Raw genomic sequence first — 24,328 nt, forward strand, 5'->3', positions numbered from 1 at the left:
CACACACAGAACTGATTAAACTTTTAAATACATAAACAAACAAACAAACAAACAAATAAATAAATGATTAAATAAATAAATAAATTATTAAATCATTAAATAAATAAATAACTGAATAAATGTTTAAATAAATAATCAATCAAACAAACAAACAAATAAATAAATAATTAAATGTTTAAACAAATAAACAAACAAAAATAAATAAATATATAAATGATTAAATTAATTAATAAATAAATCATTAAATCATTGAATAAATTAATGCCTGAATAAATGTTTAAACAAATAAATAAACAAACAAACAAAAATCAAATATGTAAATGATTAAATAAATAAATGTTTAAATGATTAAATAAATAGATAAATGCATAAATAAACAAACAAATAAACAAATAAATAAATAAATAAATAAGCAAATGATTAACTGAATAAATAAATATATGATTAAATGTTTAAATAAATAAATAAATATATTGGAAAAAAAACACAGTTTTATTTTAATAGTTTTAATAGTTTTATTAATATATAAATGACATAATATTTATGAAAAGGCAGAATGATAACATGGATGTCTCTCTCTCTTTCTCTCTCTCTCTCTCTCTCTCTCTTTCATTTTAGCAGGAAGATGAGCCCAACGCCAGCACTACTCACAACAAAGATCAAGCTGAAATTCGCAAGTTGCTTGCACAGAAGTACAAAAAGTTGCCATGGAAACCAGAGGTATGAGGATCAGTTTTATTTTTGTCATTTTACGTCGACAATGACTCATTATCACTCTCCTTTGTTTCTGATCAGCTCTGGAAGTTCTTAATGAGAAGTTCTCAAACTTCTAGCCTGAACCACTTAATAAGTGCACATTGGCCTGGAACATTTTTCCGTAACATGCAATTTTCTGTAATGAACAAACTGCATTACTGTCAGATTTTGTAATATCCGCCAAAAGATTAAGCCCACGTCTTCGGGTCTCGAGTTAAACTACTTATTAGTATTCAAAGTCTGAGTTGAACACTTTTAGTAAAAAAAGAAGAATTGCACTGTTGCTCAGCCTACTTGTATTTAAAAAAAAGTTGTGATTTCAGAAAATCATATATCTGCTTGTTTTTAACCCCAAATGTACCAGACCAAACAATTGTGAGATGATGTAATAAATTGGATGGTTTATCCTACTCCATTAAAGTGACATTATTGTCATAATTATTCCTGTTAGATAAAGTAAAAAGGTTTTCTGCTAAGCTGCTTATTTAAAAAAAGCACAGGATTTAACTGAGTGCTCAGAATGGTGGGCATTTCAATCCATGAGGCTGCTAAACCAAACTACAACATGCAAAATAATGAGTCAGAGCCTCTATATAAATCCCCATGAATCCATCTAAAAGGGGGCAGGTGAAATGGATGGAGCGTTTTAAAATAATAGTGCAGAGGTGGGAAAAGTCTGTAGCAGTGGTTTGTTTTTATGGAGAATAGGGATGTGATCCCATCTGCTCCTTGAGGCCTGATTAATATATGTGTCTCAGACTCACTAGCTAGTTAACTATTTACAGTGCTCAGCATAAATGAACAGAACCCTTACAAATATCTCATTTAAGTTGATATTTTTTATAGGAAGCTTTACAATATTTAATTTGTGCATATACAGTTAGATCCATAAATATTTGGACATCAACGCAATTCTAACATTTTTGGCTCTATACACCAAATCAATGCATTTGAAACAAAACGAGCAAGATGTGCTTTAACTGCAGACTCTCAGCTTTACTTTGAGGGTATTTAAATTCAAATACAACAGTTTGCATATGTGCCTCCCACTTGTTAAGGGACCAAAAGTAATTGGACAGAATAATAATCATAAATTAAAACGTTCTCTTTTTAATACTTAGTTTCAAATCCTTTGCCGTCAAAAACAGCCTAAAGTCTGGAACGCGTAGATAACTGTATATTAGATTAGTCAGTACTTTTGTCAAGTCTGGATCTTATCTAACAAAATAACTTATGATAACGGTCCAAAATAAGTACACTCACATTGATATGTTAGAGCAAAATATTGAATAAACTAAGAGAAAAAAAAAAAAAAAAAAGATTAAACTTAATTGACGTTTTGTAGCTTTTTTCCCCCTTAATATTTTGTATGAATTTAAATATATCATCTTTCTATTTCTAAAAATGTTTGGTAACTAAAATTCTATTTTAATAAATGTATCCGTTTAATAAATCAGCTTTATTTATCAGGGTATCCGCGGGGTCTTAAAAATTGTTAAAATCACTTAAATTTAAAAAACAGAATTTTAGGCCTTAAAATGTCATGAATTTACTGAAATATTGTGTTGTAGGTCTTAAATCTTTTTTATACAGGTCTTAATTTTCCCTTGTTCATGTATAGAGACCCAATCTGGCCAACACCCATACCATCACCAGCAATTTATCTCAACAAAACTTGCATTTGTAAACTCTATTTACCACAATGGTTTAATGGTTATTTACCTTACAATAACATTCTCAGTGTATTTACTGCTGAGGACACTGACCTGGACAGGCTGTTGTGCATACATTTAGTTTCATGTAGTTTTGAAAACTTTTAAAACATTTGTCAATTTTTATTTTTAAAGAAAGGTTATGTTAAAAAAAAAGTGTGTGTTTACAACTAGAGCTTGCTTGTTTTACTTGTCTTTTGCTTTTTGTTTTATCTTTTATTTTTCTATTTAAAAACTTTTGCTATGAAATATCTAAAATATATATTTTTTTCATTATTAATTTGTTATTGTATCATTAAATGTATTACATTCTAATATTTTTTTTGATATGGCAAATAAAAAACTCCTTAGCGTTTAGTTCTGTATGAGTCTAAAATTTAATTCATAATGGTATTAAAATGTCTTAAAATTTAACTTGGTGAAGCCTGCAGAAACACTGATTCAAATGCACCAAAATATATTACCTATATTCACTGAGGAATGGATAAAAATAATCATTTTCAAAATAGGGTGTACTCCTGTACATTGGGGGAAATAAGTATCACGTCACATAAAACATATTGTATTTTTAAAGGTGCTGTTGACTTGAAATGTTCACCAGTTGTTGGTAACAACTAAAGAATCCATAAATGCAAAAACAACAACAACAAAAACAATATTAATTAGTTTACAAGTTAAAATATGTTAAATAAAATGAAATGACACAGGAAAAAAGTATTGAACACATGAAGAAAGGGAGGTGTAGAAAGGTGGTGAAAGCCCAGACAGCAGCTAAAATCTCCCAGTAGTTATTTAGTAACCATCTGTCCTTTGTCATTGTAAATTAACATTAGCTGCTTTAGTCTAACATCTACATAAACATGATGATGAAAATGAAACCAGGGTGGACATTTCAGCAAGACAATAATCCAAAACACAGCTCTCAAATGCTTTTAGAGAAAGAAAATCAAGCTGTAGAATGGCCCAGCCAATCACCTGACTTGAATAGAGGATACAAAATAAAGATCAGATTTTATAGACGAGACCCACAGAACCATTAAGATTTTTACACTCTGTTGAAGTCTGTGAACAAAGTCACAGCTGAGACACATAACAATTGTTTCAGATTTTTTTGTTTTGTTATATTTTTATGTTTGTATTGCTTGCGTTTTTACCAAATTCTGGTTCAATTCCATGTCAGCAGCTCCTTTAGAAATATTATTCCCAGAAAAAATGCATGATGTGTTGAATATTTATTTTCCCCCACTGTATGTTGAGCACTATACATTTATGGGTGCAGTAAATAAAGATACCTATAATAGTTACTTGGCTATTTCTCTGTTGCTGAAGTGTAGTACAGTATCTGTATTTTTCGCTTCAGTTGCTTCAGATGAATTCAAGCCATTGTGGCAATTCTAGCATGGCAATATGTCTGTGCACAAAGCGAGGTGAATACAGAAATGATGTATGGTGGAAGAATTCGACTGACCTTCACAATGGCCAGAGCAAAATCCCACTGAAAGGAAGAGACAAAAAGGTTTTGAGCACTGTCTGGAGTCAGGACTCGTCTAGAAAGTGTTGGTTTCTGTATTTATTTGCTCCTTGTTTTTTATAGGGATGCACCATTTTGGTTATATACAGTTAAGCCATATGTCAAAAAAAGCAAACAAAACAAAAACTACCCCATAAAAGAATAAAGGGCTCACATAAAAAGCAAGAATGCATTGTACATTTACTTAATATAACAGTTAAACCAAGCGACTGATGAAAAGGCATGATTTTTTAATAGTATATGATGTGCAGGAGAAAATACTGTGCTTGACTAGGTGGTCTTGACTTGGCAGTATATTAAAGTTAAGATTGGGATTTCTAAACTTATGAGAGGTGAAAAAATATTACACAGCAACTTTTCAAAATTAAATTAACCAAAAATATAATTGCGTTGAAGTCAGAATTATTAGCCCCCCTTTGAATTTTTTCTTTTTTAAATATTTCCCAAATTATGTTTAACAGAGCAAGGAAATCTTCACAGTATGTCTGATAATATTTTTTCTTCTGGAGAAAGCCTTATTTGTTTTATTTCGGCAAGAATAAAGGCAGTTTTAAATAAAAAAAAAATATTTTAAGGTCTAAATTATTAGCCCCTTTAACCTATTTTTTTTTTTTTTGATAGTCTACAGAACAAACCATCATTATACAATAACTTGCCTAATTACCCTAACCTGCCTAGTTAACCTAACTAACCTAGTTAAGCCTTTAAATGTCACTTTAAACTGAATACTAATACCTTGAACGTAATACTGTCAAAAATCTTCTCTCCATTAAGCAAAAATTGGGGAAAAAATAAACAAGAGGGCTAATAATTTCAACTTCAACTTATATATATGAAGAATTCAATGTCAAGTGCCATCTGAAATTTCCATAGAAAATGAGCATTATTTTCTGCCTTCTTTGTTTATGTTGATCTATTTCACCATAGAAGTGAAAATGATGAAGCTTCACACAGGAGCCTGATAAAAATGCTTATTAGAAGAAAATTTCAGATGTATTCATATATAAATATAAATATATATGTATATATATATATATATATATATATATATATATATATATATATATATATATATATATATATATATATATATATATATATATATATATATATATATATATATATATATATATATAGTAGCTTTTATGCTTATGCTATTCTGTTTAATTTTAGTACTTATGTTGTACTTCGGGAACTGCTTAAAAACACAAATGTATGCAATAGCTGTTCTATGATCAGCCTGTTCCCTTAACCCCCCCCCCCCCCCCTTCCTGTGTTAAGCATCAGCCACAGTTGCTTCTGGGAGAATGGATGGCTGGTCGCTGACAGGTCTCATAGGCCATGTTATTTATAGGAGAAAGCACAGGTGATAACCAGCCAAATAACAGCCCTCGAGTTTAGCTGGATGCTCATGGCTGAGCAAAACAAGTGTAGGCAGGAATTGTTCTTAATTAGGGCAATTAATTTTAGCATATGTGTACCATAGGTATTGTGTGGCTTGTGGTTCTGTGAGATTGTTGGTTTAAATGGCAGACCTTGAACCCTTCATGTGTAGGTCTGTGGCTAAAGAGAATGATTTGATGGAGGATTGACAGTAATGGGCCCTCACGCTATTAGCAGGACTACAGACCGTAAATGGCTTCTTGGATTTTATAGTACTTTATAGATTAACTGTAACGATGGTAGGCCGCATGATATGTCAGTTCCATAAGAAAGACTGACCTCTGGCCTATCTCTCTGCTTGGATTCATTTCTACTTTTGTCGCCTTCGCGCTAAGAGCTTCAGTTCTCTGTGGATGCTATCCGTTTCCTTCTTTGAGGAGCTCGTAGTTGCCACTAAATGACAGTGCTGGCAGCAGTTATTCAAAGCCATTATGTGTCATTAGGGAGTTGAGGAAATTGTGAGCATCAGCAACTTCCCCATCGGGTTATTACAGTACAGTCACGAAGACCAGAACTGCTGGGATATCTGTATTAAATCCCACCTAGGCTCATTGAAAATACGTGCTTCAGCCAACATTTTTGCGAAACGTAAAATATACATTGTGGCAGGTACATTATGTTGCATGTTTTAGATGACAAATCCACTAGAGGGTGCTGTGTATATTTTTGCAAATACTTAGGGTGCTATATGTTTCAAAAACAAGGCTGTATCCGAAATCGCCCCCTAGTGCTGTATTTGTAAAACACGACTCTGTGGCGCTCGAAATAGTCTAGACGAGCAAATATTCCTAATAAAGAAGATGCATCAAGGCAAGATGAATGTGAAACTGCTTGTTTCATTGGTTTCTGAACTCAAAGAGCTGTAGGATTTATTTGATGTTGATTTATTTGTGCGACAGTTAAAAAATAACATGTGAATGGTTTCAACAAGTATGTAAACTTTGGCTGCGTCCGAAACTGCATACTTCCATACTATACAGTATGCTAAAATCCATATAAGAGCCGAGTAGTATGTCTGAATTCATAGAATTCAAAAATCAGTATGCGAGAAGTACCCGAATTACTTACTACTTCCGGTGAGATTCTGATCCCATGCACGCTGCACTATCCCATGATGCCCCGCGAGAGAATTCATGAATGGGAGTGAAGCAACGCAACTGACGCAGGTAGGTCACGTGTCCATGACAAGATGGCAGATGTAGTACGTCCGAATTCCATTCATTCTTCTTACATTCATACTGTATAACATTTCTAACGGCCAAGTAGTACGTTTAAATTCAAATGCAGTACCTACTGAGTAGTAGGCAGTTTCGGACACAGCCACTGTCTCTTTTCTGCTAACAAGCATCAGAAATGTAAAGTTGCACAGCGCCACCTTGTGTACTTGAGTATTTCTGCATTTTCATTAATGACCCGTTTCCACTGAGTGGTACTGTATGGTACGGAAATTTTTTTTAGCCTGTTCCACTGTCAAAAGTACCTAAAAGCAAAGCGTACCGCACCATTTTTGGGTACCCTTTGCTAAGGGTACCTAGCACAACAAAAGGATACCAAAAGGCAGAGCAAGATGCACAACTGAACACTATTAGTTTACAGAAATCCATCACTCGCTCGTGCAACAAGCCAGGAGAATGAAAACAAAGGAAGCAGCATTTTTAAATATACAGCCAAGACATTACACCATGATAATATATACATATAATAACAGGCCATGGTCGACCCGAGCTCAAACAAACCTTGTCGTCATCTTGATGAACAGCCACAAAGTCAAAAAAAGAGCAGAATCTACCCTGTGTCAGTCATACGTTCATATAATTATTAATCACCTGTTTCTAAATGGTCTGTCTCAAAAAGGGAGGGGGACAAATCCCCCCCATTCCCCCCGGTTGCTACGCCCCTGGTAGTTGACTATTTTTGCTTGCTAATGTGACCACATTTTTCATTATTCCAAGAGCTTAAACAGAAGCCCCACACAAATGTTCAGTTAATTTGTTAACATGCCAAGCTAGCTAGCCATTATCTTTGCTTAATTATCTTTGCATTATCTTTTTTGCTAATAGTTAAATCATGTTATAGTAGGCTAAGCCATTGTGTTAAATGGTTGGTTGGCGCAATTTGGCTCATCCAAAATACACAACCTGACAAAAGTCTTGTCGCCTATTCAGGTTTTAGGAAAAACAATTAATAAGTTGATTAATTAATAAGACTTTTAGTTGATTATTTCGTATCAGAAGTAGCTTATATGAAAAGCAAAGGCCTCTAGATTACGCTTATTTTACCAAAATAAAATATGATCATGCTTTGATTTTTAAATTAGGACAGTAAGGTCTGACTTTGCTTAGACAAAAGTCTTGTCAGTTAACATAAATAATGTACAGTATAGAATATAAAGTCATGATTTAACGTGCGTCTCTCATGAGCTTGGAGGACTGCATCCATACATCTCTGGGATGACTCAAATAACTTATTAATAAAGTCATCTGGAATGGCAAAAAAAGCGTTCTTGCAGGACTTCCAGTGTTCATCAAGATTCTTTTGTATGGGAACAATTGGGTTTTAAAACTAAAAATGTGTTATTTACAGGTGGAAAAACTACTTATTGCTCATTGTTTAAAAATAAATAAATGAAAAGTTTTCCAGAGAGTCAACACAGTTAATCATGTTATACATTAACAACTGAGAAATATAAAAAAAACTCTATTATACATGAAATAGATCCATATTTTGGTTGTAAGGGTCTCCAACAACAGTCTAATATGCATGCAAGGTCAAAAAACACTTTCATGGTCTTATAATCTGCATTTATTTTACCTAATTATCCCAGCGACTCCCATATGAATCGTTCAGTGATTCATTTGTTCCCAAACTCCTCCTTAGCGTGAAGCTAATCTGGGCTGCACCGATGACAGCCTGCTGCGATTGGTCGACACTGACAGCCTACAGCGCAAGACAGAGTGAAATGTCCAGCAGCTAATCAACAAAATAGAAGTAGTCACAGTGCATACACGCTCAGGGCCGGCACGTCCATAGAGGCGACCTAGGCGGTCTGTGACACCTCCCTCACCACCCGCGTCCTCAGTTATGTCCACGACACCTCCCTCACCACCCGCGTCCTCAGTTATATCCGCGCCTAGGGTGGCAGAATAGAGAGGGCGGGCGTCTGCGACACCTCCCTCACCACCCGCGTCCTTAGTTATATCCACGCCTAGGGTGGCAGAATAGAGAGGGCGGCGTCCGCGACACCTCTCTCACCACCCGCATCCTCAGTTATATCCGTGCCTATGGGCGGCAGAATAGAGAGGGTGGGCGTCCGCGACACCTCCCTCACCACCCACGTCCTCAGTTATATCCGCACCTAGGGCGGCAGAATAGAGAGGGTATAATGCTGAGGTATTTTTTGCAAAACAAAACCTCAACCACTGACTCTTCACAGTTTCATCTTTGGGTAGAGTTCATGTGTGTGACTTTATTTCTGTGTTAGTGAGCGGGGCCGCAGGTTTCAAATCTCCCAGGTTTGTGCACGCATCTACTTGTGTTTCGTAGCCGCGTCATCGCGAAACACCTAATGACTCGTTATCAAAATGACTCGTTTGAAGTACTATGGGTCGACTCTTTTATAGATGAATCAACAGTTTTAAACACTGTACACTTACAGATTTAAGCCTTATGGATATTTCCCTTCACTTAGAGCTGTGTTACACACTACATGCAAGGTCATTTTCAAAAACCCATAACATGGGCTATTTAAAATCTATTTCATTACTATGTGTAAAACATTTATAGTATCCTTTTTTAGGGATTGATATAGGTATACATAGCTTTACATTTAGTATACTTTCACCATTGGTGAAATTGTATTTCTTTGAACAGTATCAGAAATCTAATTTTTAGAGCTATATAATATTTGTATTTCATTAATATTTGATTCAGTGGTCATAATTACTCACATGGTAGCACTGTTAAAATAATAAGATAATGAAAGCAAAAGTTCAATTTAGGTTACATCAATACTGTCAAATAAACAATGCAAAACACTACATTATATAATATATCCAGTGCAAGAGTATAATGTCTTCCTTGGCAGTCCTTATATAAACTTGTCTGACATCTGTTTGCCTTGAAATTACAAATACACAGGCCCATATCATCAGAGAGGAGATTCTATCATCCATCCGCACACAGGAAGGATTCATCTTTTAAATTCAGCCTCACCAGACGAGCGGCTTACAGGAAGAATTAGTCCATCAGTTTCAATGCCTCACTTTCACAAAGTTCACTAAATCCACCAAACAAACACAGCCGAGATGCTACATTGCTTTCGTTTACATCAAAAGCATATTCGCAGTATTGATGAATCCAATACAGACTCATTGGAATTGTGTGTTGCAGCCTACATTTTTGTGAAACAGCAAACAATTACATAAAATGTGCAGTATGTAAGAGTGACACCCAGTGGTTGAACTCGGTATTGCACTCCTAATTTGAAACACTTTTTCACACAGCCTCTCTTCTAATGACTCCATGCGAACGCTGGCTGCCAGATCAACGACTCCAACAGGTGCAAACGTGCCTGACTATTGAGCCTACACAGTGTCCTCATGCACCTACATGTGATAAAAGGAATCTTGAAAAGTAGTTTTCGTCATAAACATTACCTGAAATTTCTATTTTAGAAATGGTTTGTATTTCCCGCGGGTGAACATTAGCATAAACTTTTATGACAATGACTACATTTACATGGACACCAATAATTCGATTTTAATGCGATTAAGACAATACTCTGATTAAGAGTCTACCATATAAACAGCAATTTTTGATTAATTTAAGCAGATTAAGGTCATAATAGAACTAAAGAGAAATCGTGTTAAGACATGTGGAGTATGCCGATTTTAGTCGCATTATTGAAGTGCATTACAGACATGTAAACACCTTTATCGAACTATTACCATCATGTAGGGCTTTTTGCCGCGTTTCACGACAGGATAGTCACACACACAAACACACACACACACGGCTGTTTGACACTCTTTGCACCTACCAAGCAGACCACAGACACCTGCATCGTGAAATGCGGAGATTTTTTTCTTCCATTCAGCATGTGGTATGAACTTCCATTAAAACAACACTCTTCCAGCAGTTCATAGTTGCATCCAATATCTCATTTGTCACGGGGGTCATGCCCGAATGAAAGTGAAAGTGCTAAACTGCGAAACACCTGAAATTACATGAAACTTCGGAGGAAATGCGGATAGCGCGGTGACGCAATGTTAATTGAATCGAATTATATGTTATAACATGTAAAACGTGATCATAAAAGGAACATTCAAACAGCAACTAATGTAAATGCCTTAATCTTATTATTGTCTTAATTAGATTTAGGCAAATAATTTGATTATTGGTGTCCATGTAAACGTAGTCATTGATCATCTGAGATACTGGTTATGTGCTTTATTCAGTGTTAAATGTTACCAATGTGAGTTCAAATATCAATTTATGTGACATTTATTGCCATACTGAAAGCAGCAGCAGATAGTTTACCTCAGATATTGAAAATAAAATATATATATTTTTAATAAATACAATTTATTGTGTATTAATTAGATTATAAGCCTGTTGGAGTGCAGTGCACTATTCTGTGCTTCTGAATGCCTGTATTTAAATATTTCTTTTGTGTTGCATCCTGTGCGGAATTGGGTAAATGGGCACTGGGTGGATTATAGAGACCAAAACAAAGACCGACATTCCGACACAGACCGCACATTTTCAAAGGAAAGTAACTGACTTTAGCTTTGTTTTTCAATTAAACAAATATGTTCACTTAGCATGATATCTGCAAACATACAGTGTTATGGTATTTCTATCATTTAGAAGAGTCAAAAACATACATACAGCAGCTTAAAACATACATTTGACAACAGTTTCTAGATAAAATGGATGCTACAGAAATCAGAATCAGAAATCAGAAATCAGAAAGAGCTTTATTGCCAGGTATGTTCACACATACTAGGAATTTGTTTTCGTGACAGAGCTTCTACAGTGCAACAGCATTACAGAGACAGGACAAAAAACAGATAATAAATATATTTAAAAAAATAGAAGTAAGTAGTGAGTGCAAATATACAGATTGACAAGTGTATGTACATGTTTATTACTATATACAACGTTATATGTGCAGCTGTTATGTGCAAATTGACATGTAAAGTGTGTTGTTAAATAAGTGTATATGTGTATAAAAGTGTATAGCAAGTAGTGATGTTGGTTTCGCAATTATTATCATCAAGTGTTCATGAGATGGATTGCCTGAGGGAAGAAACTGTTTCTGTGTCGGGCTGTTCTGGTGCGCAGTGCTCTGTAGCGTCGACCAGAAGGTAAAAGCTCAAAGAGGCAGTGTGCTGGGTGTGAGGGGTCCAGAGTGATTTTGGCAGCCCTTCTGCTCGCTCTGGATAAGTACAGTTCTTGGGGAGTAGGAAGGGTTGTACCAGTGATTCGCTCAGCAGTCCGAACTATTCGACGTAGTCTTTGGAGGTCGTATTTAGTAGCTGAGCTAAACCAGACAGTTATTGATGTGCAGATGACTGATTCAATGATGGAGGTGTAGAACTGTTTCAGCAGCTCCTTTGGGAGGTTAAACTTCCTCAGCTGACGAAGAAAGTACAGCCTCTGTTGAGCTTTTTTGACAATGGAGTCGATGTAAGTGTCCCACTTCAGGTCCTGAGAGATGGTGGTGCCCAGGAACCTGAATGACTCCACTGCTGCCACAATGCTGTCCATGATGCTCAGTGGGGGGAGAGCAGGGGGGTTTCTCCTGAAGTCCACTATCATCTCCACTGTTTTGAGCGTGTTGAGCTCCAGGTTGTTGTGGCTACACCAGACAGCCAACTCCTTAACCTCCTGTCTGTAAGCAGACTCGTCACCGTCCTGAATGAGGCCGATAAGTGTGGTGTCGTCTGCAAACTTCAAGAGCTTCACAGAGGAGTCTTTTGATGTGCAGTCATTCGTGTACAGGGAGAAGAGCAGTGGGGAGAGGACACACCCCTGGGGGGCGCCAGTGCTGATTGTGCGGATGCTAGATGAGAATTTTCCCAGCTTCACCAGCTGCTGCCTGTCCGTTAGGAAGCTGTTGATCCACTGACAGACAGAGGTGGGCACAGAGAGCTGAGTTAATTTGGGCAGGAGAAGTTTTGGGATGATAGTGTTAAACGCCGAGCTGAAGTCAACAAACAAGATCCTCACATAGGTCCCTGGTCTGTCTAGGTGTTGCAGAGCATAATGCAGTCCCATATTTACTGCATCATCCACAGACCTGTTTGCTCTGTAGGCAAACTGAAGAGAGTCCAGTGAGGGTTCAGTGATGTCCTTCAGGTGGGCCAGCACCAGTTTTTCAAAAGACTTCATGACCACAGATGTTAGTGCCACCGGTCTGTAGTCATATAGTCTGTAAGTTTGGGTTTCTTTGGGATGGGGATGATGGTAGAGCGTTTGAGGCAGGAGAGCACTTCACACAGCTCCAGTGATCTGTTGAAGATCAGGGTTAAGATGGGGGCCAGTTGGTCAGCACAGGATTTTAAACAGGCTGGTGTTATAAAATCTGGGCCTGGTGCTTTTTTCCTCTTCTGTTTCCAGAAGACCTGGCGCACCTCATCTTCGTTAAACTGTAGGGCAGGTATGAGGGAGGCGGGGGGTGGTGGAGGTGTTAATGGTGGCGTGAAGAGCAGTTCAGAGTGGGTGTGGGGGGTTTTCTCAAACCGGCAGTAAAACTCATTCAGATCGTTTGCAAGTCGTTTATTGTCTACAGTGCTGGGGGGTGGTGTCTTGTAGTTTGTGATGTTTTTCAGACTTTTCCACACAGATTCTGAGTCGCTGGAAGAGAACTGACTCCTTAGTTTCTCAGAATAGTTCCTTTTTGCGACTCTGATCTCCTTTTCCAGTGTGTATTTGGCCTGCTTATACAAGGCCCTATCCCCATTCCTGTAAGCAACCTCCTTGGCCTGACGTAGCTGTCTGAGTTTTACAGTGAACCATGGTTTGTCATTGTTGTATGTGAGTTGAGTCCTGGTAGGAATGCACACGTCTTCACAGAAACTGATATAAGATGTTACAGTCTCTGTGAGCTCATCCAGATCATTTGCAGCAGCTTCAAAAACACTCCAGTCAGTGAGGTCGAAACAGGCTTGTAGATCCCGCTCTGTTTCGTTAGTCCATCTTTTCAGAGATCTTAATACAGGTTTGGCTGTTTTCAGTTTCTGCCTGTAGGTTGGAATGAGATGAATCAAACAATGGTCAGAATGTCCCAAAGCTGCTCGTTGGTAGGAGCGGTATGCATCCTTTATTGTAGTATAGCAGTGATCCAGTATATTTCTGTCTCTTGTGGGACATGTAACATGCTGTCTATATTTTGGCAGTTCACGGGACAGTTTTGCTTTGTTAAAATCCCAGAGAATGATTAAAACAGAGTCCGGGTGTTGTTGCTCTAACACCGTGATCTGATCAGCTAGTTTCTGTATCGCCAGGCTTGCGTGCGCGAGTGGAGGAATGTAAACACTGACGAGGATGAACGAGCAGAAATCGCATGGGGAGTAAAAAGGCTTACAGTTAATAAACAGTGCTTCGAGATCTGGACAGCACATCTTCTTTAAAACTGTTACATCTGTACACCACCTTTCATTGATGTAAAAGCACGTCCCGCCACTGCGTGATTTCCGCGTTGATTCTTCGTCGCGATCCGCTCTGAACAGATGATAGCCCGGTAGGTGAAGCGCGTTGTCCGGTATGGTGTTTTTCAGCCAGGTTTCCGTGAAACACAGAGTAGCTGAATGCAGAAAATCCCTGTTTGTCTGAGAGAGCAGAATGAGTTCGTCTATTTTGTTGGGTAGAGAGCGGAGATTTGCTAGATGGATGCTAGGCAGCACGGCCCGAAATCCGCGCTGTCTGAGTTTCACCAGCGCGCCTGCACGCTTTCCTCGTCTGCGCGCTTGAAAGCATTTGAGTAGCACAGCGGCTCCGCCGACTACAATGTCCAACAGAACATCAGATAAATCCAGGTATGGAAAAATATTCGGTGGTGTATGTGCCCGAATGTCCAACAATTCGTCTCTGGTGAAACTAATTGTAGGAATATGACTCGAGACAGGACAAACTAACAAAAACACAAACACTACTGCAGAGTACGACATGGAGGCTGCCATCGTCATCGGCGCCATCAGGGCTGTATGATGCCAACACCCTTTGTTTCTTTTCACACTAATGATATTTACAGGCACATATATCGTCAAATAAAAGATTGTTTTTATACAGATGTTTTCACAACACCAAATAAATACCACAAAACAGCTTGTGGTAATGATGTAGTAGCTAACGATGCCCATAATTTGTAATCGAATACGTTTGCCTCACCTATCTACATTCAAAGGGACAACATTTCTGGCTAAATCAGTTTGCTTGATAGTTCAGTTTGTACGGTGTTTACTTGTGAAGCAGAAAGCTTGGCTTAACAAAAGAGAAAAGAGATGTAAAACCAGGGTAAATCTACATGATTGCAGTTCACGTTTATGTTACGTTTGCCTTTGAAAACACTATTGATTGGATTTAGGGAAGGCTTTTGGTCAATGTTTAAGTTGATCTGTAAGTCAATCCATAATTTCTTGTGGACATGCATAAGATATATGTATTTGAAATGTACAACAAAACATACCCTAAGTAGCATATTTTAGATTCGCAAAAATGTAGACAGCACCCTCTAGTGAATATGTCATCTGACACGTACAACAAAATGTACCAATGGATTTTAAGTTTTGCCAAAATTAGGGCTGATGCATGTATTTTCAATGAGGCTTATCCGCCCCAACTAGTTTCATCTTCACCACCAAAGACTAGCTGTCCTGTGGCGTTTTTCCAAACTGAGGGGTTCCAGTTTAATATTCACATGTCAAACTTCCCAAACATGTCTTATATAATTAATCTAACCATATTCACAATACATTACCAATTTCACTAAAAAACCCTCTCACACTAATTACTGAAGCATGTATGTTTGAAATGGAAACTCAATATTCTTCATTCATCACAATATAATCAGAGTAGGCTCAAGGAATTGATGAATTTAAGTGTTGTTTTAGGAAGTTAAATGAAAATATATATTATTAGGGGCACTAAGCAATAAGTAGAAGTTGTATTTCGCAGCTTCAGTGCAAATTTAATCTTTCCTATATTATAACAAGTAACAACGTAGATGCGCTAATATACAGTACAACTATAATAATACTATAATAATAAAGAAATATGGCTTCAGGTCTAAGCTTCTGCACAAGCATTTATGATAGCTGATATATTGCTTGGTAGTTTTTCTGTAATAATCTATCTATTGGAAAGAGACACACATTAACATGTTTGTTTTATCACTTGTGAATTACTCAAAACACCCTGATGAATAGGATTTGTTGCATTGTATGTTACATTTGCATTCTACAGTTCTTAGGGAAGGCTATAGGAGTGTCATAGCTGTGTTTTCCAATGGCTCAGATTGCAGCTAAAGCCTTCTTCTGTAAAGCACTGAGAATGATGTAATAATACGTCTCCGACTACATCCGTGATGTGAGTCTCCTGTTCCATAATGTCCCAAAGGTGCTCTATTGGATTGAGATCTGGTGACTGTGGAGGCTATTTGAGTATAATGAACACACTGTCATGTTCAAGACACCAGTTTGAGATGATTCGAGCTTTGTGACAATGTTTTCCTCTTCAAAGTAACCAACACAAGATGAATGCGATGTGGTCAGTAGGTCATTGCCTGCTTAATAGTTCACCCAAAAATTAAAATGATGTTATTATTACGTACCCTTATGTTGTTTCCATCCCCTTTTGTCTTTGTCTATATTAATCTTCAGAACACAAATTATGATATTTTAGATGAAATCTGCTCTGACTCTTCATAGAAAGCGATGGTCCAAATGCAAGACTTTCAAATTCCAGTAAAGGAAGTAAAACCTTTGTCATTCGAAGGAACAAAAAACATTCCATTTGACTTTTGTGGTTCACTGTAATCATACAAACCTTCAAGAACACATTTGTGCACCAAAAAACCCTGCAAAAATGTTTTTTTTTTCTTCATTTTTTTAATGCAATGTATTAGTCATTAGAATCAGCAATGTCAACATGGAAGCATTTTTGTTGTTGTTGTTTGGTATGATTACAGTTGTAGGGTCAGAAAACTCAGCTCTGAGACATTAGGAATAACATGCGGTTAAGTAATTAATAACATAATTTTCTTTTTTGGGGGGGTTGAACTAATCCTTTAAATACACAAAGCATCTTTAAATTAGAAGATTTTTATGTTTTGATCAATGTACAGAACGTCCTGGTTACGTACGTAACCCACGTTCCCCGAATAGGGAACGGAGACGTGTGTCTGTTATTAAACAGACTTTTGGGAGTGCTTTAGACGACCAATCACATCTGAAGATAAGAAAACGGGCCAATGAAATGCCAATTGAATTGGCGGAGCTTAGCTCCACAGCTGAAACTGATGAGCCAATTAGGGCTATATCAGTCAGCTGCTGGAGCCAGCTCATCAGAATTTGCCTGCTGAAGAGCCGATCGCTCAGCTCCCAGCTGGAGACTCAGGTGCTGTGGCAGTGGAGACACACGTCTCCGTTCCCTATTCGGGGAACGTGGGTTACGTACGTAACCAGGACGTTCCCCTTCATATGGGAACTTCAACGTGTGTCTGTTATTAAACAGACTTTTGGGAGACTGTATGGAAAGCGCCACAGCAGCTAAGCCTGTCGCGTCCCTGATGTGTAGTTTGCCAAGCCAAAGCGTGAGCGCACTGACATCACCAAGAGCGCAACCTTCCAACGTCCCCTAGGCCCAACCTATTACCATTACATGGGAATAAAAGTTTTAAATCGGGGGTCGTAAGTGTGCTTTTACCTAGCTAATATAGACTAGGGATTTTGGAAATACGACAGTACGTTGGGAAAGCGTGCCAGTCCCCGAAGGGGGAGGACGCAGCGGAGACCACCTGCTACCCTAAAAGGGGAGACCTGATGGTAAGGAGACATATGGACTAGCCCTAATGAGGGGGAGTGCTACATATGATAAGCTGGTTAGCGGTTTAGGGAAGACACGGGACCGCCTAATAAGGGAGAACACACCGTGGTAATAATGCATATGACATCACCAAATGGGGATGCACATAGCTGGCACCGATCCTCAATATGCGTGTAGACCTAATGGGCATACCAACCGCACACTGAGCCATGCACTCGACTCCTCCGCTGAGTCGATGCTGGGGGCCTCGGAGGAATTCTCTAGGGTTCGCCTGAGAAGGGAAACTTACTAGTAGAATAGGAAAAAGCGCACGCATCTCCGGTTTAGGGAGCCTGGCGCAGCAAGCGTTTGTGACACCGAGCTTAATTCTCCCCCGATTGATTGGGATTTCCCAATAACCAGGAGAAAACTGCTCCACTCGGAGGTTATAAAACCTCGCAAATGTGTTAGGTGTCGCCCAACCCGCAGCTCTGCAGATATCTGTGAGAGAGGCGCCGCGTGCTAACGCCAATGAGGAAGCGACACCTCTAGTGGAGTGCGCTCTCACGTTAGGAGGGCGCGGCTCGCCCTGGCATTGATAAGCGAGGGCGATGGCATCAACTAACCAGTGGGCCAACCTCTGTTTTGACACGGCACTTCCCTTCTGCCGGCCACCATAACAGATAAAGAGCTGTTCACATGATCTTACATTTTGCGTTCGTTCCACGTAAAGGCGCAAAGCGCGAACGGGACAAAGCAGTGAGTGGGCTGAGCCTGCCTCCTCCGCAGGCAGCGCTTGCAGGTTCACCACCTGATCTATAAATGGGGTGGTAGGAACCTTGGGCACATAGCCAGGTCGGGGTCTCAGGACAACGTGAGAGTAACCCGGCCCGAATTCAAGGCACGATTCGCTGACCGAAAATGCCTCCAGATCCCCAACTCTCTTGAATGGCGCCAATGCGATCAGCAGAGCTGTCATAATGACAGAATACAGAATCGAGTGGCTAAAACAGATCTCTCTGCAGCCACCAGGACTAAAGAGAGATCCAAGAGGGCATGAGAGGGGGGCGGGATGGATTTAATCGCCGCGCGCCTCTGAGGAATCGGATGATTAGATCATGCTTCCCGACCGTGTTGCCATCCACCGCGTCATGATGAGCGGAGATGCCGCCACGTAAACCTTCAGTGTGGAGGGTGACAGCCTACGCTCCAGCTTATCCTGAAGGAAGGATAACACAATGCTAATCTGGCAAGTTCGGGGGTCTTCTCGGGGAGAAGCGCACCACTCAGAGAATAGACTCCACTTCAGGGCGTAGGCATGCCTCGTAGAGGGTGCTCTAGCCTGAGTGATGGTGTTAAGTACCGCGGGCGGTAAGTCACCAAAGTCCTCCGCGCTCCGTCTATGGACCACACGTGGAGGTTCCAGAGATCTGGGCGTGGGTGCCAGATGGTGCCCCGTCCCTGAGAGAGGAGGTCCTCCCTTAGGGGAATGCGCCAAGGAGGGGCCGCCGCGAGGAGTGTGAGCTCCGAAACTCAGGTCCGGTTGGGCCAGAGGGGCGCAACAAACAAGACCTGCTCCTCGTCCTCCCTGACTTTGCACAAAGTTTGTGCGATTAGGCTCACTGGGGGAAACGCATATTAGCGCGTGCCCGATGGCCAGCTGTGAGCCAGTGCATCCGTGCCGAGGGGGGCCTCGGTCAGGGAATAAAACAGCTGGCAATGTGCGTTCTCGGTGGAAGCAACAGATCGATCTGGGCTTCCCCAAAGCGCGCCCATATCAGCTGGACCGAATCGGGGTGGAGTCTCCATTCTCCTCGGGACACTAGCTGCCGTGAGAGCGCATCGGCTGCACGGTTGAGCTCGCCCGGGATGTGAATGGCACACAGTGATTTCAGCCGCGTGTGACTCCAAAGGAGCAGACGGCGAGCGAGCTGAGGCATGCGGCGAGAGCGCATACCCTCCATATGGTTGATATAAGCCACCGCCGCCATGCTGTCCGTCCTGACCAGCATGTGTTTCTGCTCCAACACCGGAAAAAAGCGGCGGAGAGCCAGATACACTGCCAACAGCTCCAGGCAGTTGATATGCCAATGCAGGCGGGGTCCGGACCACGAACCCGCGGCTGCATGCTCGTTGCACACGGCCCCCCAGCCCGTGCTGGAGGCATGTGTCATTACGACAACATGCCTGGATACTAGCCCTAGGGGCACTCCGGCCCGTAGAAAAGCCAGATCCGTCCAGGGGCTGAGGGTGCGGAGACACAGCAGAGTGATGTTCACCCGGTGCGTACCCGCGCGCCATGCCCGTCTGGGGACTCGATCGCGAAGCCAACGCTGAAGTGGTCTCATATGAAGCAAACCGAGCGGCGAGACCGCGGCTGCGGATGCCATATGCCCCAGGAGCCTCTGAAAACATTTCAGTGGGACCACTATTTTCCTGTGGAGCTCGTTACACAGGAAAGCATTAGCCTGGTGCGCTCCTCGGAGAGGCGCGCAACCATAGCAACCGAATCCAGCTCCAGCCCGAGGTAAGAGATCCTCTGCACAGGGCAAAGTTTGCTCTTCTCTCGGTTGACCTGAAACCCCAACTGGTCGAGGTGCCGAAGCACTTTGACTCTGTGCATAATCAACTGATCGCGAGAGGAGGCTAAAATGAGCCAGTCATCGAGATAGTTGAGTGTGCGGATGCCCGCAAGCCGCAGTGGCGCAGAGCACCCTCCGCGAGCTTGGTGAAAACCCGCGGAGACAGAGAGAGCCCGAAGGGGAGGACTTTGTACTGCCACGCTCGTCCTTCGAACGCAAACCGGAGAAAAGGGCGGTGGCGTGGAAGAATAGAGACATGAAAATACGCGTCCTTCAGGTCTATGGCTGCAGACCAATCTTGTGGACGGACGCTCTGAAGCAAGCGTTTCTGCGTAAGCATTCTGAAAGCATTTAGTATAAATGACAGTTCAGTCTGCGCAGATCTAGGATTGGTCTTAACCCCCCGCTCTTTTTGGGCACGATGAAATACGGGCTGTAGAACCCGGACTCCATCTCGGCTGGAGGGACCTGCTCGATTGCGTCCTTCGCCAGGAGGACCGCAATCTCCTCTCGCAAGACAGGGGCGCTCACGGGGATCACCCTCGTGAAAAGGACACCCGTGAACTTGGGAGGGCGAATAGCGAACTGAATCGCATAGCCGAGTCTGACCGTCCGTATGAGCCACCGCGATGCGCTGGGCAGCGCTAACCAGGCTGGCAGAGCGCGCGCTAATGGCACCATCGGAGCGATCACTGACGTGCCAGCGGAGGGGCAGCTCGGGATGGGAGTGCTCATCCCGGGAAGCGGTGCGTCCCGGGGAAGAGCTGAAAATAAGAGAATTTCTCTTACCTTCCTCCCTGGATCCCGCGGTGAGGCCAGAGTGAGAGAAAGGAGTCCGTCCTGCTGCACTCTGAGGGCCTGAGGCGAAGGGTCCCGGTGCTGCGAGCTGAAAGGCGGAGCGTCCCAGACTGGCAGTACTCGGGCTCGCGCATCCGGAGAGAGAGGAAACTGCTCTTTTGGAAATTTGGTTGCCGCCAGCCCAGGGGCCGGCAGCGAGGAGTTTAAAGTCGTTGTGGACTGATTTAATAATCCTCGGCCCCCCACCGAGGAAAGAGCAGGTCCCCTCTTTTCCGAATGGCCCGTCCCAGGAACGCTTCGCGGTCCGTTTACTGGACTTAGCGGCGCCCTGGGGCGGGGGCGTTGCAGTCCCGCGGGAGGCTCGGCATTGCCGCCTGGCCGGAGCGGGCAGCGAAAGCGGAGCAGATGAAGCCGCGGGTGGACGCCCTCGGCGAAGAGCAACCGCAGCGGAAGGGGCAGCGGGAGGAGCAGTTTTTTCGAGCCCGCTGATAGATGACCTCACCCCTCGCCTTGGACTGCTTTTCACCGCGGAGAATTCCTGGGTGAACTCCCCGACGGTGTCGCCGAAAAGGCCGGCCTGGGATACGGGAGCGTTAAGAAAGCAAGCTTTGTCAACGTCTCTCATATAGCCAAGCTCAGCCAGGGGTGGCATTCCTGGACCACTAATGTGGCCATCGTCTTCCCCAGGGCACGAGCAGCCGATTTAATAGTCATGAGAGCATAATCGGTTGCCGTGCGGAGCTCATGCAGCAAGCCTGGGGGAGAACCGCCCTCCTGCATCTTGGCCAGCTTCTCGGCTTGGTAGCGTTGATAGGTGGCCATAGCGTGCAGAGCGGAGGTGGCCTGGCCCGCAGCAGTGCAGGCTCTGGCCGTGAGAGACTCAGATAACCTGCACGCTTTGGAAGGGAGTGAGGGCGGACCTCTCCGAGTGGAGCAGCTCTGCGGACAGAGCACGCTCCGCCTGGGGAATCGCCTCATAACCCCTGGCCGCTCCGTCATCGAGGGAGGTGAGAGCGGGAGCGCACGAGGACCGGGCAGAAAAATGTGCCCTCCATGCCTGCGTGAGCTCTCTGTGTACCTCCGGGAAGAAGGGGACGGGGGGTCTAAAAGGCTTCGCCTTCTTCACCCCCACGTAACACCCATCTAAGCGGTCCGGCCCCGGTTCTGGGGGACAAGCCATCTCCAGTCCCACGGCCGAAGCAGCCCGGAATAACACGGCTAACATGTCCGACTCCAGATCCGAAACCTCACTGATAACCCCGGAGGGTGGCAGGGGGTCCGGATCTTCATCAGAGCATGTCAGCCCGCCCTCCGATGCAGCGATGGACATCACGTCCCCGGTGTCATCTAATGAGAGCGCGGCCAACCCAGAGGATGGACCAGCGCTAACACTCGAAGCAGAAACAGAGCGCACTGACGAGGAGCGAGGGGTCCGCGGGCCCGAAGGCGACGGATTAGCCCCCACTGTAACCCTCAGGCCTGCCCGAGTGCTAACCGCTTGGCGGGGAGCAGCAGGGGTGACTTGCCCTAATAAAAGAGCTCGCCGCGACCTCAGTTGCGCAACAGTCAAGCCATCGCAATGCGGGCAAGAACTGTCCGCGAGCACCGCATCAACATGTTGGACCCCCAAGCATGTGACGCAGTACTCGTGCCTGTCATCCGGGGAGAGGAAACCACCGCATCCAGAAACGCACGGTCGAAACGACATCTTTAAAAAGACGCGCTGCACGACCGTGTGCTCTCTTAGGGAATTCTGCTCTTTTAACAAACTGCTCTTTCAGGTCACCAGCGAAACGCCAAGGGGACGGGAAACCCAGCTCGACCGCCGCTAGAACGTCTTCCCTCGCACTGGTGAGAATAATGCTTTCTTCAATGTTGGAAGTCAGCTCAGCAGAAGGGTTCTTCAGTCTCAGATCGGGTCTGAAGCAACAATTCTGATGAGCTGGCTCCAGCAGCTGACTGATATAGCCCTAATTGGCTCATCAGTTTCAGCTGTGGAGCTAAGCTCCGCCAATTCAATTGGCATTTCATTGGCCCGTTTTCTTATCTTCAGATGTGATTGGTCGTCTAAAGCACTCCCAAAAGTCTGTTTAATAACAGACACACGTTGAAGTTCCCATATGAAGGGGAACTAGTTTGTACCCTAATTATGTTATTCGCAATAATTCACATTATAATACTTCTTTCCCACATAAAGCATTAGCCACTATAGGTTAATAACTAGCACTTTGTGCGTCAAACCAGTGTGTTTATAATAATAATAATTTTTTTTTAACAATTAATACAATAAGTGTTAAATGTAGGAATTCTACATTTGCAAATTCAAGTGGTAAAACAGCACTGTTTTGCAGTGGAGAAAGTAAATGAAAATGGACAATTTGTTTTGACACATTGAGGCCAAATCCCAATTCTGTTTTATACCCCTTAAAAGCTTTAAGAATTTTGTTGTTTAAATAAGTGGTTAAATAAGTGGTTAAACTAGCATCAAAAGTAATTTTTTTGCAGTGAAGGACTTTGTTAATGCCATTTTTTACATTTGTTTGTATCCTTGCTTGCTTACTTCTCATACCCCTTCGTTTGTAGTGTGGCCCTAAAAAGTATTTGTTTTAAGGGCTATATGGCAATTCGTCCTACCCCTACATCTTGAAGCAAAAGAGATTTGGGACACCGCTTCCTCTACATGTGAACATGGGCCTAAAGTTACAAAGGCCAAGTCATCTAGAATGGAAACAAAAATATGATGGCTATACCTTTGCCCTTTTTCTGCTTAAAAAAACAAATCATAATAATAGTTGTTGTTTAACATGAAAAAAATACAAAACAAAACACAAACTGAGATTAAATATACATATGTATGTAATTATGTAAGGTGTTGTGGATGCTATTGAATGTATTTCTCTAAATTGTGTATGAGTTTTGAATTTGGAAAGGGGGAGTTAAAGAGAGGAGGAAATTAAATGATAAGAAATTACAATAAAAATAAAAAAAAACATTAATAATGACAAAAGCAAGCTTGTGTGTGGAAGAGTGTGTGGAAGTGTGTGGCAGGGCTTAGATCAGGGTGGTTGAAAATATATTAAGAACTCCAGATTTTGGTAAAGATGGACATTTTTTTACAACCCAGGCTCGTTATTGATACATACCCCTATATGCATTTCCAAAAAGTGTGAAATACGTCCCAGAAGGTACTTTTTTGCAGTTTTTGTTTTCACGAATGCACCAGAGGCCACTGTGTACGCTTTTTTTTAGATCTCAAATTTCTGCCATTCACACCTGCTCTTCTCATGTAAATCAACCAGAGGCCGCTGTCGACTGACTGACTGACGGACTGATGGTTGAATGACTGACTGACTGGCGGACGGACTGACTGACTTGCCAACTGACCCATGCCCCCACTCACGCCTGCTCTTCTCATGTAAATCCACACGAGGCCGCTGTCGACTGACTGATACCCTCATCCATCCCCTTCTCTAAACCTA

General features: G+C 42.0%; 1 protein-coding gene across 1 annotated transcript in view; it reads left to right on the top strand.

Annotated features, from left to right (window-relative positions):
* b4galnt4a (beta-1,4-N-acetyl-galactosaminyl transferase 4a) overlaps window positions 1-24,328 on the top strand; it is a 407,281-nt gene that overhangs the window by 222,952 nt on the left and 160,001 nt on the right. Inside the window, exon 3 of the mRNA XM_056452299.1 lies at window positions 619-720. Coding sequence (XP_056308274.1) covers window positions 619-720 — 102 coding nt within the window. The remainder of the gene's footprint in view (window positions 1-618; window positions 721-24,328) is intronic.

Source organism: Danio aesculapii, chromosome 25, assembly GCF_903798145.1.
Source record: "Danio aesculapii chromosome 25, fDanAes4.1, whole genome shotgun sequence".
In the NCBI taxonomy this organism is placed as follows: Eukaryota; Metazoa; Chordata; class Actinopteri; order Cypriniformes; family Danionidae; genus Danio; species Danio aesculapii.